The sequence below is a fragment of the Elephas maximus genome, chromosome 3, assembly GCF_024166365.1.
Source record: "Elephas maximus indicus isolate mEleMax1 chromosome 3, mEleMax1 primary haplotype, whole genome shotgun sequence".
Lineage (NCBI taxonomy): Eukaryota > Metazoa > Chordata > Mammalia > Proboscidea > Elephantidae > Elephas > Elephas maximus.
The window spans coordinates 67,528,502-67,545,087 of NC_064821.1; the positions used below are offsets into that span (position 1 = coordinate 67,528,502).

At 48.1% G+C, this 16,586-nt stretch overlaps 1 protein-coding gene across 1 annotated transcript in view; it reads right to left on the reverse strand.

Annotated features, from left to right (window-relative positions):
- SLC9A1 (solute carrier family 9 member A1) overlaps positions 1-16,586 on the reverse strand; it is a 61,412-nt gene that overhangs the window by 12,539 nt on the left and 32,287 nt on the right. The window contains exon 2 of the mRNA XM_049878411.1: positions 694-1,154. Within this exon, the coding sequence (XP_049734368.1) occupies positions 694-1,154 (461 nt within the window). The remainder of the gene's footprint in view (positions 1-693; positions 1,155-16,586) is intronic.

Below are 16,586 nucleotides of genomic sequence, written 5' to 3' on the forward strand. Positions count from 1 at the left end.
CACTGGGGCTGTCTGTCCTACTAGAGACAGACAGGCACCAACTATTCTACCACTTTGCAGCCAGCGACAGTGAGGTCCAGAGAGACACGGTCATTTGCCTAAGGTCACAAAGCAAGCACATGGCCAACCCAGGCCAGCTTACTTCACTTATCTCCTCTGGAGGCTTTGGGAGCAAAGCCTTTTTCTACAACCTCTGCTCAAAGACACTGCTCAAACCAAACTCTAACTTCAGACACAGCCAACATGAGAGCTTAAAGGCTCCTCAAAGATCAATGATATATAAAGGTAAAACTGAGGCACAGAGAGGCTAAGTTCTTTGCCCAAGATCACATCACCTCACAAGTCAGGGAAGGAGCAAGTGACCAGGTAAAGTCAAGAGCTCAAGGCCCTGGAGCCAACAGACCTGGGTTCACATCTTGGTTCCATTACATTCTAGCAAGTGCTTTAGCTTCTCTGGGCCTGTTTCCTCCTCTGTAAAATGGGAATAATAAGTGCCTCTTAGGGTTGTCACAGGGATTAAATGAACTAATCCACATCAAAGTGCTCGGTGTGGTGACTGGCACAACAGCAAGCAGGGACGAGCATGAGCTGCTTAAGCCGCTGTTCTCAGCAGGAGGATGTGGGACATACCCCCTGGACCAAGATTCAGGTCTATGCCCCGAGTACACATGGCATGGCCCCCTGGCCCCTCACCACAGTGACGGCGTCATTGAGCAGGGACTCCCCAAAGACGAGGATATGTAGCAGCTCGTTGATGTGGATCTCCTCGAAGACGGCAAGCACGGCCACGGGGTCCACAGCCGAGATGATGCTGCCGAAGAGCAGGTTGTCCAGCAGGCCGATGTTGTTGATCTGCTCGCCGCCCACCAGACACACGGCGTACATGAGGCCGCCCAGGAAGAAGGCATTCCACAGCGTGCCCACCACGGCGAAGATTAGGATGGTGCCCAGGTTCTCCGTGAACTGCCGCAGCGGTAGGAAGTAGCCCGCATCCAGGATGATGGGCGGCAGCAGGAAGAGGAAGAAGATGTCAGACTGCAGGAGGGGGGGCTTCTCGCCCACGCCCTTGATCAGGCCCCCCACCAGCAGCCCCACTACGATCAGCAGGCAGCTCTCGGGGACGATGCTGGAGATAGTGGGGATCACATGGAAACCTGCGGAGGGCGAGAGAACGGGAGGCCATGGGCTTGTTGGGGATCCAGGAGCACAGAAGGCGGGGGCCAGGGGTGAGGATGGCGTCTGGCGAGAACGGCACAGGCTTGCTCTCAGAGGGCCCCAGTCGCTCTGCTAACTGAGCCTCCGCTTCCTCGCCTGTAAAATGGAGGTGATAATACCAGCTTCACAGGGTTGCTGTATAAGCCAAGCGACAATGTTTTTAAAGTGCTCTTTTCAAAGGATATATATATATATACACGCTAAATCTATGTCACTGTCACAGCGGATCTGTATGACTCTGGAAGGGAGAAACGATAAATTGATTACTTCGGCTCCAAGTGCCTAAGGCTGAACCCAAGTCATCTTTCCAGGCACAAGTTCAGGGAGGCAGATTGGGGCTCAACACCAGGAACAACAGTCTAACAATCCTATCTGAGGAAAGACAGCATGTTCCCCATTGGGGAGGTGTTTAAGCAGAAGGCAGATAATGGGCTGGGGGAGAAGTGACAGAGGAGATGAAAGGAAGAAAAGAAGAATCAACGAATATCAGAGCAGGAAGGGACTTGGGATAATACCACAGAACACATGCAGTGATCTCCAATCCCAGACTTGACAAACCTGTTGCCGTCAAGTCCATTCTGACTCATAGAGACCCTATAGGGTTTCCAAAGAGTGGCTGGTGGATTTGAACTGCTGACCTTTTGGTTAGCACCCATAGCTTGCTGTAGCTCTTAACCCCTGTGCCACCAGGGCTCCAGACTCGCCAGACCTCTCTAAATAATCCCAGCGTGTTCTCTTGCTGAGCCCAGGCAGCTGCTTGAGACAGGACTTGAAGTCAACAACAATCAATCAGTTTGGCATTGAAGATAAACCTATTGCCATCCTGTTTCTAGCCCAATCCCACCCACTTTAAAGATGGGGTAACCAAGGCTCAGAAAGAGGAAGGGACTTGCCCAAGGTCACATGGTAAATTAGTAGTAGCAGAACCAGAATAGAACCCATACCTGACCCTCCAGCTCCCACCAAACTCTGCAGTTCTATAATTCAGGCTCTCCTGTCCTTCCTCCCCACCCAGGCATGAGCAGGGGCTGTATCTCTCTGCCTGAGACACACCAATCAACTCCCCAAGTCTTGTCCTGGCTGGCAGCACCAGGCCGCTCCCTGGTGCGGTCCATTTGGGGTTGCAAACCCAGAGCTCAGAGGCAGCAAAAACTCCCTTTAGAGAAGCCTCAGTCAATGCCAGGTATGGCCACAGAGTCCCAAGTTCCCTATGTTTTTTGGAGGTAGGGTGCCTTAGTTTCTTGGTGTGACTATAATAGAAATACCACAAGTGGGTGGCTTTAACAAGCAAATTAATTTTCTCACAGTTTAGAAGGCCAGAAGTCTGAACTCAGGGCGCAGGCCCTAGGGGAAGGCTTTCTTTGTCAGCTCTGGGGGATGGTCCTTGTCTCTCTTTAAATTCTGTTCCGCAGTTCCTTGGTGGATTTTCATGTGATATGTATCTTCCCCTCCTTTTATGTTTCCTTCTCTGTGCCTAATCAGCTCTTTTTATATCTCAAAGGTGATTGGCTTAAGACACTCCCTACACTGATATGGCCTCATTAACACAACAAACAAAACCTTATTATTCCCAAATGGGGTTACATCCACAAGTACAGAGGTCAGGATTTACAACACATATTTTGGGGGACACAATTCAATCTCTAACATTCCGCCTTTTGAACCCAAACCAAAGCCGTTGCAGTCAAGTCGATTCTGCTCATAGTGACCCTACAGGACAGAGTAGAACTGCTCCATAGGGTTTCCAAGGAGTGGCTGGTGGATTCAAACTGCTGACCTTTTGGTTAGCAGCCGAGCTCTTAACCACTGCATCACCAGGACTCCATTTCGCACTCTGGCCCCCCAAAATTCGTGTCCTTCCCATTTGCAAAACACATTCATGTGATTCACCCTATCATATCATCCCCCAAATCTTAAGTCAACTCCAAGGCCAAAATCTCATCTTCTGTATCATCTAAATCAAACACGGGTAAAACTTTGGGCATATTCCATCCTAAGGCAAAATTCTATTTCATCTGTGAACCTGTGAGATCCAGACTATAAGTTATCCGTTTCCAAAGTACAATGGTAGAACAGGTACAAAGTAGACATTTCTATTACAAATGGGAGACATTGGAGGAAAGGAAGGGCTAATGGACATCAAGCAAGTCCAAAGCCCAACAACATATTACCTTAGCTCTCAAAGCTTAAAAATAATTCTCTGTTCTCTGAAACCATCTGAGCAACAGCCCTGCCCTTGACTCTGGATGTTGGCCATGCTCTCTGGATTCTAGGTGAAGACCCCTCGGCCCTGGGGCTTCAGCTCCATCTTCTAGGCCCACTGGGATGGAAACTGTGCTCCCTCAGCTTTGGGATACCCAATTCTCCCAGTCCATCTGAGTGGCAACCCCACCCCCTTGGCCCAACCAAGCCCCATTCTTTGGCCCTTGGGGTGTGGCAGCCCCACCCCCTCAGCTTTGGGCAGTGGCCCCATCCACCTGGCATACTTTAATGGTAGCCCCATGCTCCGAAACTGAGTTGGCAAAGATACAACTCTTTGAAACCTAGGAGGCTGTGGCCCCACCCTTTGAAACCAAGAAGGCCCTGCTTCTCATGCTCCTTCAACAGTTCTGCTGATCTCCAAGCTGCTCCAGAGATAGTCCTTTTCTTTTCTTGGAGGACAACAGATGTAGCTCCTTTGGCCTGTTTCCCACCTATAGAATTCCAAGAGGCAGGCAGCATTCTTTCCTTTGTTCTTTCTCTGTCTCCTTCAGTCTAAGCTGATGGGTTTTCTGCTGTGGTAGTTGGTTAATCTCCTTAACAAAAGATTGTATAGCCACATCCTTGTGAAAATTCTAGGACACGTGTCCTTAGTTTGTGTTAACAGAATTTTCCAAATCTTTAAGTTCTGTTTTCATTTTGCACAGTTCATTTTTAAGTCCATCTCTTTCCTCTCACATTTTACTATAAGTGACAAGGAGAAACCATGCCACCCCTTTAAGATATTGCTTAGAAATCTCCTCAGCCAGATATCCAAGTTCATCACAAGTTCTACCTCCCGCCAAACATCTGAACATAATTCAGACAAGTTTTGTGCCACTACATAAAAAGCATCACCTTAAAATCTCCAGTGTCCAGTCAGATGTTCATCATTTTCTTTTAAAGCCTTACCAGAAGCACATTTAACATTCACATTTCTAGCAACATTCTGGTGTTGGCATCTCATGTATTCTCTAAGACAACAGAGACTTTCTCTATAGCTGTCGTCACTTCCTTCTAAGCCCTCACCAGAACTGCCTTTGACATCCATAATTCCACCAAGAGTCTCTTCAAGGCAATCTAGGCTTTTACTACTTGGCACCTTAAAACTCTTCCAGCCTCTATCCATTTCCCAATTCCAAAACTGCTTCCACATTTTAGGTATCTGTTAGAGCAGTGCCCCACTTTTCTGGTACCAAATTCTGTCTCAGTTATCTGGTGCTGCTATAACACAAATACCATAAATGGGTGGTTTTAACAAACAAAAGTTTATTTTTGTTTGTTTAGGAGGCTAGAAGTCCAAATTCAGGGTGCTGGCTCTAGGGGAAGGCTTTCTCTCTCTGTCAGCTCTGAAGGAAGGTCCTTGTTGCTTTGAGCTTCTGTTCTTGGGTAATCTTCATGTGGCTTGGCATCTCTCTTTCCTCATTTCTGCTTCTCTAGCTTTCTTGTTTAATTTCTTTTATATCTCAAAAGAGACTGATTCAGAACACCCTACAATAATCCTGTCTCATTAACATAACAAAGAAAACCCATTCCCAAATGGGATTATAACCACAGGCATAGAAGTTAGGATTTATAACACATATTTTTGGGGGACATGATTCAATCCATAACATTCCACCCACTGGCCCCCCAAAATTCATGTCCTTCCCATATGTTAAACACATTCACCCCATCACATCATCCCAAAAGTCTTAAATCAACTCCAAGTCCAAAATCTCATCTACCGAATCATCTAAATCAAATATGAGTGAAACTTTGAGTGTATTCCATCCTGGGACAATATTTCTATCAGTTAACCTGTGAAACCTAGAACATGAGTTATCTGCTTCCAAAGTACAATGGTGGAACAAACACAAGGTAAACATTCCTATTACAAATGGGAAAAATTGAGGTAAAGAAGGGTTCATGGACACCAAGCAAGACCAAAACCTAGCAGAGCAAATTTCATTAACTCTCAAGGCTTGAAAATAATCCTCTATTCTCTGGGACTATCTATCTGGGCAATGGCCCTGCCCTCCAGACTCTGGGTATTAGCCAAGCTCTCAGGATTCTGGGTGGATGCCCCTCAGCCCTGGGCATCAGCCTTGCCTTTCAGGGCCACTGGGATGGCAACTCTGCTCCCTTGGCTTTATGCCTTGGGTCCTAGCCCATCTGAGTAGTGACCCCACACTCTCAGCCCTGGGTGGCTTCATTCTCTGGTTCTTAGGCATGGCAGCATCACCCCCTCAACTTTGGGTAGAGGCCCCATTCTTCTAACCCTTGTGCAAGGCAGCCTTGTTTCCTTAGCTTTGGGTGAAGACCCTACCTCTTGGCTCACAGGAAGGACAACCCCACACTCCAGAACTGAGGTGGTAGAGATCTGACACTTCAAAGCCTAGGAGGTAGTTTTTTTCCCCCTTTGAAGTAGAGGTAGTGGTTCTACCCTTTGACATAGAGGCAGCCCTGCCCATCATGGTCCCTCCAACAGTTCTGATCTCTGAACTGCTTCTGGGATGATGTCTTCCTTTTCTTGGAGGACAACAAATGTTTGCACCCAAGTCACTCCACTGGTCTGTTTCCTGCCTGTGGAATTCCAGGAGGCAGGAAGTGTTCCTTCACTTTGTACTGTCTCTGTCCTTTTCTGTTGCAGTGGTTGAATAGCTTCATCAGTCACAGCCTTAATCTCTTATACGAAAGATTGAGTCGCCACATCCTTGGTGAGAGTTCTGGGACACGTGTCCTTAGTTTACACAACAGAATTTTCCAAATCGTTGAGTTCTGGTTTCATTTTGCACAGTTCATTTTTAAGCCCACTTCTTTCCTTCCACATTCTACTGTAATCGGCAAGGAGAAACCATGCTGCCCCCTTAAGATCTTGCTTAGAAATCTCCTCAGCCAAATATCCAAGCTCATCACTTACAAGTTCTACCTTCCACCAAACATTTGAACCTAATTCAGACAAGCTCTTTGCCACCACATAAAAAGCATCACCTTCCCTCCAATGTCCAATCACACGTTCATTGTTTGCTTTTAAAGTCTCACCAGAAGCACATTTAACATTCACATTTCTAGCAACATTCTGTTCATGATGACAGAAGCTCTAATTACAGCCCTTGATTCTTTCAGAGCCCTCATCAGAATTGCCCTTAATGTTCAAAATTCTACCAAGTCTCTTCAAGGCAAACTAGGGCCTTACATCAAAATTCCTCCAGCCCCTACCCATTACCCAATTCCAAACCCACTTCTACATTTCAGGTATTTGTTGGAGCAGTAACCCCACTTCTCAGTACCAAATTCTGTTTTAGCTTCTTAGTGCTGCTATAACAGAAATATCACAAGTGGGTGGTTTTAACAAAAAAGAAATTTAATCTCTCAGTTTAGGAGGCTAGAAGTCCGAATTCAGGACGACAGCTCTAGGGAAAGGCTCTTTCTATTGGCTCTAGGGAAATGTCCTTGTCTCTTTTCAGCTTGTCTCTTTGCAGCTTCTGTTCCTTGGCAATCTTTGTGTGGTATGTATCTTGCCCTCCACTCCTGTTTCCTTCTCTGTGCCTAATCTGTTCTTTTTATATCTCAAAGGTGATTGGCTTAAGACACACTTTACACTGATAGGGTCTCATTAACATAACTAAGAAAACCTTATTCCCAAGTGGATTACATCCACAAATACATAGGTTAGGATTTACAACACATATTCCGGGGGGACATAATTCTATCCATAACAGGGGTGAGGCAAAGGTGTGAAGAAGACTGGGACATATAGTTACACACAGCTTGGTCAAGAGGGTATATGGCCCTTTGCTCAAGGTGAAAGCTCTCTTTCTCTCCTCCCCTCCTCCCTTGACTGTAAGCTCTGTGCTAGTAGATTCCATCTCTGTTTAACATTATATATATATCTCCAGGGCCAGGGACACAGTAGGTGCTCAACAAATACCTGCTGATCTGAAAATGCACAGGGCTGAGCCCTTGCCCACCTGATTCCCAATAACCTGTCTGGCCAGGCCTCTTTTCTCAATACCCCTGAGGTTCTTGTGAGGAAAAATGCACACCCTTCCTGACGCCGAAGCTCCTCCCCTACTCTCAGGTATTAACCTCGGTAGTACTAATATATACAAGTCAAGACACATGCTCAAAATACTACCTAAGCCCAGAGTCAAGCACCCAGGGGACCCTCAAAACATATTGAACAAAAGAATGAATCGATTAATTCCGTACCAAGAGAAGACCTCAGAACCGCCACGTCCACTCTCCTGACCTCAAAACAGCCTGACCAGAAATTGTCTTTTGTTCGAAAGTCCACCGGTAATACCAGTGTTCAGCTGGCTGGTATACTGGGAAGTGCCGAGTCATGTTGCCACAAACTGTCAGTTTGTCATACTGTGGTGGCTTGTGTGTTGCTATGAAACTAGAAGCTATGCCACCAGTATTCAAATACCAGCAGAGTCACCTATGGTAGACAGGTTTCAGTGGGGCTTTCAGACTGAAACAGGTGTGGTAATCTACTTCTGATAATTAGCCAATAAAAACCCTATTGATTACAACAGAATATTGTCCAATACAGTGCTGGAAGATGAGCCCCTAGGTTGGAAGGCACTCAAAATACACAGTGGCTGCAACAATAGACTCAAGTATACCAAGGATTGTGAAGATGGTGTAAGACCAGGCAGCATTTCTTTCTGTTACACATGTGGGTTGCCATGAGTTGGAGCTGACTTGATGGCAACTAACAACAACAAGGGTCATATTGAATTCAAGTCTCTCCTGTTGTATAGGATAAAGTCCAAACTCTCAGCATCTTCTTGTTTGAGTCTTGCCTCATGTCCCATTCTCTCCACTGTCAACTCTTATATTTCAGCCTTGCCAAATTCCTTGCAATTCCCCCAAATGAGCCATGTTCTCTTTTTATTTGTGGAACTTTGCCCAGTCTAGTTCCTCTCTCTAGAGCATCACCCCCACACCTCTACCCCCACTGTGTATGGCTCACACCACAGCCTTCCACCTACCTCCTCCTCTTCCGGGAAGTGTTCCCTCACACACCCGCTTCTTCAGGTTAGGGCAGGAGTCCTTGTCTGGTGCCTCTTTCTCATAATTTTCAACCCACAGTCACCGACTAACTCCCTCTCTATGCCTGACACCCATTGAGGTCAAAGAACCCAGGCAGATGCAGCAGAGACAAGAAGGCCTGGGGGCCCAGGGGAAGCAGAGCCTGGGAGACATGGGTCAGAAAACAGCTTCCCAAGGCCAACAGTTCAGCTCCAGCCCCAGTCAGCAGACCTCCTTGAAACACCCCACCTGGCCTGAAGTTCAAACACATTATAGGCTTTAAAAGTGCTTTCCTGGCCCAACATTTCATAACATGGAGGAATCTGGAAGGCATTATGCTGAGTGAAATTAGTTGCAAAAGCACAAATATTGTATAAGACCACTATTATAATAACTGGAGTAATAGTTTAAACAGAAAAGAAAGTATTCTTTGATGGTTACGAGGAGGGAGGGAGGGAGGGAGGGAGAGGGGTTTTCACTAATTAGATAGTACATAAGAACTATTTTAGGTGAAGGGAAAGACAACACAATCAATACAGGCGAGGCCAGCACAGCTGGACTAAACCAAAAGCAAAGAAGTTTCCTGAATAAACTGAATGCTTCAAAGACCAGCATAGCAGGGGTGGGGGTTTGGGGACCATGGTTTCAGGGGACATCTAAGTTAATTGGCATAATAAAATCTATTAAAACATTCTGCATCCTACTTTGGACAGTGGCTTCTGGGGTCTTAAACACTAGCAAGCAGCCAACTAAGATGCATCAATGGGTCTCAACGCACCTGGAGCAAAGGAGAATTAAGAACACCAAAGACACAAGGTAATTATGAGCCAAAAAAACAGAAAAGACCACGTAAACCAGAGACTACATCAGCCTGAGACCAGAAGAACTAGACGGTGCCTGACTACAACTGACGACTGCCCTGACAGGGAACACAACAGAGAACCCCTGAGGGAGCAAGAGAGCACACACCCCAAATTCTCGTAAAAAGACCAGACTTAATGGTCTAACTGAGACTAGAAGGACCCCAGAAGTCATGGTCCCCAGGCCTTCTGTTAGCTCAAGGCAGGAACCATTCCCACAGTCAACTCTTCAGACAGGGATTGGACTGGACTATGGCATAGAAAATGATACTGGTGAGGAGTGGGCTTCTTGGATCAAGTAGACACATAAGACTATGTGGGCAGCTCCTGTCTGTGGGGAGATGAGAGGGCAGAGGGGGTCAGAAGCTGGCCGAATGGACACGAAAATAGAGAGTGGAGGGAAGGAGTGTGATGTCTCATTAGGGGGAGAGCAATTAGGAGTATATAGCAAGGTATATATAAATTTTTGTATGAGAGACTGACTCGATTTATAAACTTTCGCTTAAAGCACAATAAAAATTAAAAAAAAAGTGCTTTCCTGGCCCCATGAAGTGCCAGATGCTGCACTGGAGACCCAGTAAGTCACAGTTCCAGCCACAGGGAAGAAGGGGTGTGTGAAGCAAACCAACAGTAGTAACATGAGGAATATTCATTATTCCTGAGCCAGGCACTGGGCTGGCACACATCATCTCATTTAGGCCTCGCGATAGCTCTGTGGGATAGATGGTATCCTCATTTTGCAGAGAAAGCTGGGGCTCAATGAGCTGAGGCAACTTCCTCCGAGTCTAAGGGAGGAGTCCTACTCTAGCTTAGGATGTCTCAAACCTGTAGCAGAGAGAGCTAATTACTCCTGTACTCCAACATGGGTGTCTTCTCTGAGCTAGGCCAGTACAGGGCACTGAGGACATAGAGGTGGCTCAGGCCCAGAACCTCTGTGAGGAGTTCGTGGGGATGACTACGCTTTCTCAGACCTGGTGACCTCTGGGCCATGAGGCCTCCATCACTAGGTGAGCTGGCAGCTGGATTCCTATTTGACCAAAGATGAAAAACTGGAGCTCAGAGAGGAAGCAGGGCATGCCGGGCCACCAGGGACCAAAGAACAGGGCCAGGGCTAGGTCCCAGGCATCCTGACTCCTGGCACAGTGCATTTTCCTCTAAGTAAGTCAGCTCCCAGATTGCCTGGGGCTGAAGCCACGTTCCTGGAGTAGGTCTCCCTGGGCCCTCCTGTCTGGGGCCCCGCCTCTGGCGAGAAGGAACTCCAGGCTCTTTGGGAGAAGGGAAGGAACGGGAAGGGGAGAGGCTTGGCTCAGGCTGGGAAGGGAGGTCTGAGATCCACTCTTGGCTCCTTGCCCACTGGTAGGCGGCACGTTACTGGAAAGCAGCTTCCAGGACTGGTGGGGGTGGACTCTGTCATTGGGAAGAGGCTCCTTCAGGTGCAACAGTACAGAGAAGGGGAGTGGCCAGTAGGCCTGTTCTCTCTTGCCCCTCTCCCAAGGCCCTGACTCCACTGATCTTCTCCGTACCACCTCCCTGGAGAGGCCCCATGAAGCACACGGGGTTTTCTGACACTGGATGTGGTGAAAGGGACACAGAAGAATGGTCTGGGCCTCAGGTACCCTCACGAAGGCCCAGCACTGAGATGCGATCCCAAAATGGCAAGAATGAGACAAAACTTGCAGGGCCCTAACTTGATGACAGTGGTGATGTCGCTGGGATGGAATCAGGGGTGGGGCAGAGGCAGTTAGAGCCAGAGATCCAGAGAAGTGAGAACTGGAACAGACCTTGGAGATCACCTAAATTTTCCATTACATGGATAGGGAAACTGAGGCTCAGAGAGGTAGTAACCAAAGGTCACATGACCAATTCCATCATGAGAACCCAGGGATCCTGGCCCCAAGCCACATGGTCTCCTTCAAGGGTGTCCTGTTCTCCCAGGACAAGGATGTGAGAAGGCATGCAATTCAACATCTCCAAGCCACAAGGCAAACCCTCTGCTCCAAGCCACAGGCAAACCCTCTGACACAATTTAGAGCTGGCTCCCCTTTTAGGTGGAGGCTGGGGAAGGGTGAGGTGTTTTTCATTCTATCCATTGTGGGTAGTAGCTGGGGAGCTGGGGGTGCTGAGAGAAAACATGCACACACTCATCCACACTCTCCTACTCACACACACACACACACACACACACACACACACACGCCGTATGCTGAGCAAACACTTCACCAATTTTTGAATTGTTGGGGGGCTCCCAGCTTCTGTGCAGCTGCTCGCCTCTGTTCACCATGGGAATGTTTTATTTACATCTCCTCTGACTGTCCCCATCTGCTCAGACTGGCCCAGTGAGGCAGGGAGACTGCCCTACGTCACTCTCGGTTGCCACAGTGACCAGACCACCCTGATCCTACTGCCTGCACCTCTCCCCTGGCCTGGACAGTCAGAGGGGAGTGCTGTTAAGAGGGACCTCCTTGGCCCACCAGTGCTAGGTCACCAAGGACTCAGGGGCATGCTGGGGGCTCTGCTGCCCTAGTTCCAGGACTAAGGACTGCTCTGGGGCTGCAACTCGGCCAGACCCCAAGGGATTCTGAGTTGCACAATGATTCCATTTCTTTAACTCCCTCTTCAACTGCCCCAGCAACCAGTCTCAACTATAGTAATGAAAGGTAACACCTCCCAACAAATGCTCGGCACTCGACAGTTTACAGCAGGGTACTCTGACGCTTACTAATTCATTTGCTCTTCACCACAGCTCCGTAAGTTCACAATTACCATTCCCCAATTTTACAGACAAGGAAACTGAGGCACAAAATGGTTTAGCAACTTGCTCAAAGTCAATTAGCCGGTAACTGACAGAGCTGAGATTCAAACCCAGGCACTACATTATCCCTGGTTTTGTCCTTATTTTGTTTCTCAGGAGGGCTGTGTCCTGAGGAAATGCAGGATTGAAGCGGCCTGAAGCAGCTTCCAGAGGGCCTGGGCTAGGTACTTCTTTCCACAAGCTCTTCTCCAGGGAGGTCTGCCCACTGTTTCCTTCTACTCTAGTGGCCTAGTAAAGATCTCTTGAAATCCTTCGGATCTTTTAAGCCTGCCCCCTCTAGAAAGCCCTCCTGGGTTAACTCAGCTAGGAGTCAGCCTTCATTGAGCATTTAGGGCAGGAGATAGGGATTATTCAATCATTCACAGGCCACCACCCAGCCCCTGCCTGCCTGATCTGCACTCACCCCTAGTCTCTACTGGAGCTGGAGCACAAGGCCAAGTTGGATTCTTCTCAGTGTTGATTTTTCCCATCACCCATGTCAGATATGAGGACCAGGGGGGAAGATAAACCAGACCAGAACAGACTCAGCCTGGCCGAAGTAGGTTCCCAGATGGCCCAGCAGAGGAGACAAAGACACGTGGCACTAGCCACCCCACCCTGTGTCCCCACAGCCAGAAAACTGGGTTCCATGACGCTGCAGCCACTGACTAGGTGGGTGGCCTTGAGAAAGTTACTTTATACCTCCTACCCTCACTTTCCCCATCTGTGTAAAAGCCGCCTATTTCAGGGGGTTCCTGGAGCACAAGAGGAGATAATAAGGGCAGAGAATGCCAAACAATGCTGACACTCAATGTCAGCAAAAAGTGGTGGCTACTATTGCTATTTTAATTTTCTTGGAAACCTGAGTAAAACATGAATCACTCTACATTATCATGACCGTTGGTGTGGACTTGTCCATTACTGGGCTGTAAGTTCCCTGAGAGTGGGAACCTTATAGTCGTCTGGGTCTCCAGCTTCCAGCTCAGAGTAGATATCAACTATGAATTAAGGTAAAAGAAAGCAGCTATTTGTTAGATGTAAACTATGGGAAAGAAGAAGAAAGGGGGGATAGCTCTGAGCTTTCAAGACTAGGTGATGCTCCAGAGCAGGAACCATTTGAATTGGGCTTTGAAGGATCAATAGAAGTTTACCTGATAGAGAAGCAAGAGAAAAGCCATTCTAGGCTCTGTATCCTTATACATAGCGAACGGATGTATGGGTAATGAATGAATGAAAAAAAAAAAAAGCAAAGAAAAAGACAAACAGGAAGGCAGACTGACCCCACTAACCCTTTACCAAAATCCAAACACGACAGCTGTTGTGAAGATTAAATGAGATGGTGTATGTAAGTACACGTGTCTTTGAGTCTCGGTTTCCTCCTCTGTAACCGGGGTGATGATGCCACCCCCAGGGTGACCATAAGCACACTGAGATAATTTATTTAGAGCTCTTGATCCATAGCAGACACTCAATAAATAACAAGTTTTCAAAATGTAAAGCAAGAGTGCCTGCTCAGTAGGACTGTACTTTGCCTGCTCAGTAGAGACTGTACTTAATCACGAGCCACTTTAAGATACAATCTCCAGCATAGGAAGGAGAGAAATACTTATTGGTAAAACTGAAAAACACGTAACCATTGCAAGGCACTGTGCTAGGGGCTTTTATATACCTCCTCTCGACTCATCTCCTATCCAGATTCCCATTTATTTGATGGATGAGGAAACTGAGGCTCAGAGAGGCGAAGTGACTTGCCCAAGGCTACCTACCTGGGAAGTAGCAGAGTCAGAATTAGAATCCAGGTCTCCTAATTGCCAGTTCTTTATATGCCATAATGCTTCAATTAAAACTAAGCCTGTAAGGGTCAATACAGGAAGAGACTATGCCTCCCCCACAAAACAGCCATAAACAAAGCTGTTCTAAGTACCTGGGCAGGAATCATTCTCCATGCCCAAGGGAGTCGGTCTCTCTCTGTGCCTTCCCCCAGCATTCTTCCAAACAGCACCTCTATTTCTCGCTTGTTTCAATTCACATGTCAGGGGCTCCAATGTTGGGGAGACAGGGTCTCATTCTCTGGAAACATCAAGTCTCGGTAGAAAAGCAGCTAAAAAAAAGCTAGCTGAGAATACAAGCAGCATATGCTGGGGGCACTTGGGGCATGGGAAAAAGAACCCTGGGCCAGAACCCAGGTCCAAGGCCCAGCTCTGCCCTTTAGTAACCAGGAGGCTTTGGGCAAATCATTATACCAAAAATGGGCATGTTTCCTCAAAGGTAAGTAAGTGAGAATCCAGGGACTGGACACAGAAGCACCTTGTACATAGTGAAGAGGCAGACAAAGTTCAGAGAAAGGCCACAGCAGGCCAGAAGGGGACTGGGTGGCCAGGAAAGCTCTGGAGTAATAAGCAGAGTGATCAACCAGCAATGTCTGACCGGAGTCCTCTCAGAGACCTAGCAGGAGAGGCTGTGGCAGGTTTGCAGTTATCAAGGATTCCAGGGTCAGGGGATCCGGCTGTGTGCAGGATTAACCCTGAGCTCCCTCACAATTTAATGCCCCTCTTTCTCCAATCCCATTTCCTTTTACCTCTCCCATCCCCATCAACGCCTCAACTCCAGTTATCAGAAGCCCCCATGTCCTGCCTTTGCCCAAGCAGAGGGAAATTTTTCTTCACCTTGAACTTCGACCCACCTTTCAAAAGCCACTGCAAGTGTCACCTCTTCTGGGAAGCCTTCCCTGAACCCTCCCTCACCCTGCACCCGGCCGCATCAGGTGCTCCTCCCAACTGCTGACTGGCCTAGCTCCCCCAGGATCCAGTTCAGTAGTTGGTGTTCTGATTTGCCTGGCATCCCAGCACACAGCCCTGGGCAGGTTAATGGGATGATGCGAAGCTTCTTAAAGGACATGGGCTGGAAGCTGGATCTCAAAGGGCAGAGAATCCATGTAGGTGGAGACCAGTAGAGGGAGAGTGTGAGCAGATGAACAGAGAAGGAATCTTAAAAGCATTCCAAGGACCCCAAAGCCTCTAATTGGCCTAGAAAGGGAGGCTGTATGGTGAAGGAGACACTGGACGACAGGCCTGGAGCAAGAAGTACTGAGCCAAGGAGCCCAAGCTAGCGCTGCAAGCCTCAGAGGGTCCTCAGACCTTCCCAGAAGGGTCCTGACCTTCAGGCCTGGCCCTGAATACCCCTGCCCTGGCCTTGAGCCTGCTTCTACTCTTGCCCTGCCTTTTACCCACCAGCCTTCTTCCCGGGGCCCCAAAGATCCATTTCAGGAGCCCCAGCCTCGCCCAGAGCTGGGGGGGTGGGGGGAGGCGCGCAGGCAACACCTCTTAATAGTCAGCGGGGCCTCCTCACTATGAATTTCATTCCGGCAGATTCTCACCTCCCCCTCCCCCCCCGCCAAGAAAGGCATGGGATCAAGCGTCCCCATGCAGTGAGGTGGAGTATGACTCACATGGGACAGGGACGGGCAGTAAACAGCCTGTGCATGTTGACAAGAGACAGAGCTCCAGCAGTAGCAACAGGGCCCCACAAGGGAGATGTCTCCAGGCAGCCAGCCAGTGGGGTGTTACCTGGGAAAGTGGGGCCAGCTCAGGGGCTGGATTTGACTTGGGGGTGTGGAGTAGGACCTCCGGCTCCAAAGACACTGGGCTCTCATGGCTGGACTGGGTTCCCGGCAGGTGCCCATGTGATACACACTGGTTTCTTTTAATCTTTTTTTCAACATGGAAATATACTGCTTTGGCTGCGATTAAATGGAACCCATGGTCACTAAAAAAAAATTCAAACACAGGAGAAGGTGCAGAATCTCTGAGGGATTCTCCCCTTTCCTTATGCACACTAGACAACTCCTCCCACCTAAATATACACTGTTAAGTTTGCTAAACATACAGTACTTCTAAAATTTTCTGCCTCTATAATTTTTAAATTATGAATAAATAGCATATCACACAGACCGTGTTATAACTGCATCTTTGGGCAGAGTCTGCACTAGGCACTTCACTGCAGCATCTCATTGCATTCTCTCAACAACCCTAAGGCAGGATAAGATAAGAGCTGCTCAGCAGGACAACCACTTGCCCCAAGGTCACAGCCAGGACTACAGAGCAGTCTTTAAGACCTAGGCTGTTCCTGCCCGGTATAGTAGGGCCTGGGGGCGACTTCACTCCATGTGTGGTCTTGCCTGTGCCACATGTATTGATCAGATGCCCCCCTATGATGAGCACTAGGGTGAAGGTTTCTCATACTCTGAGATGTTCCACTAAGAGCCCCAGGCCAACCTTGCCTCTATGGGTGGCACCTTCCAGTTTCTCCCCACCTTTACCTAACTCCATGTTACCATTGGCATTGTTGTTGTTGTTAGGTACCATCACACAGAAACCCTATATGACAGAGTAGAACTATCCCATAGGGTTTCTGTGATGGTTAAGGTTGTGTGTCAACTTGGCTAGGCTATGTTCTCAGTG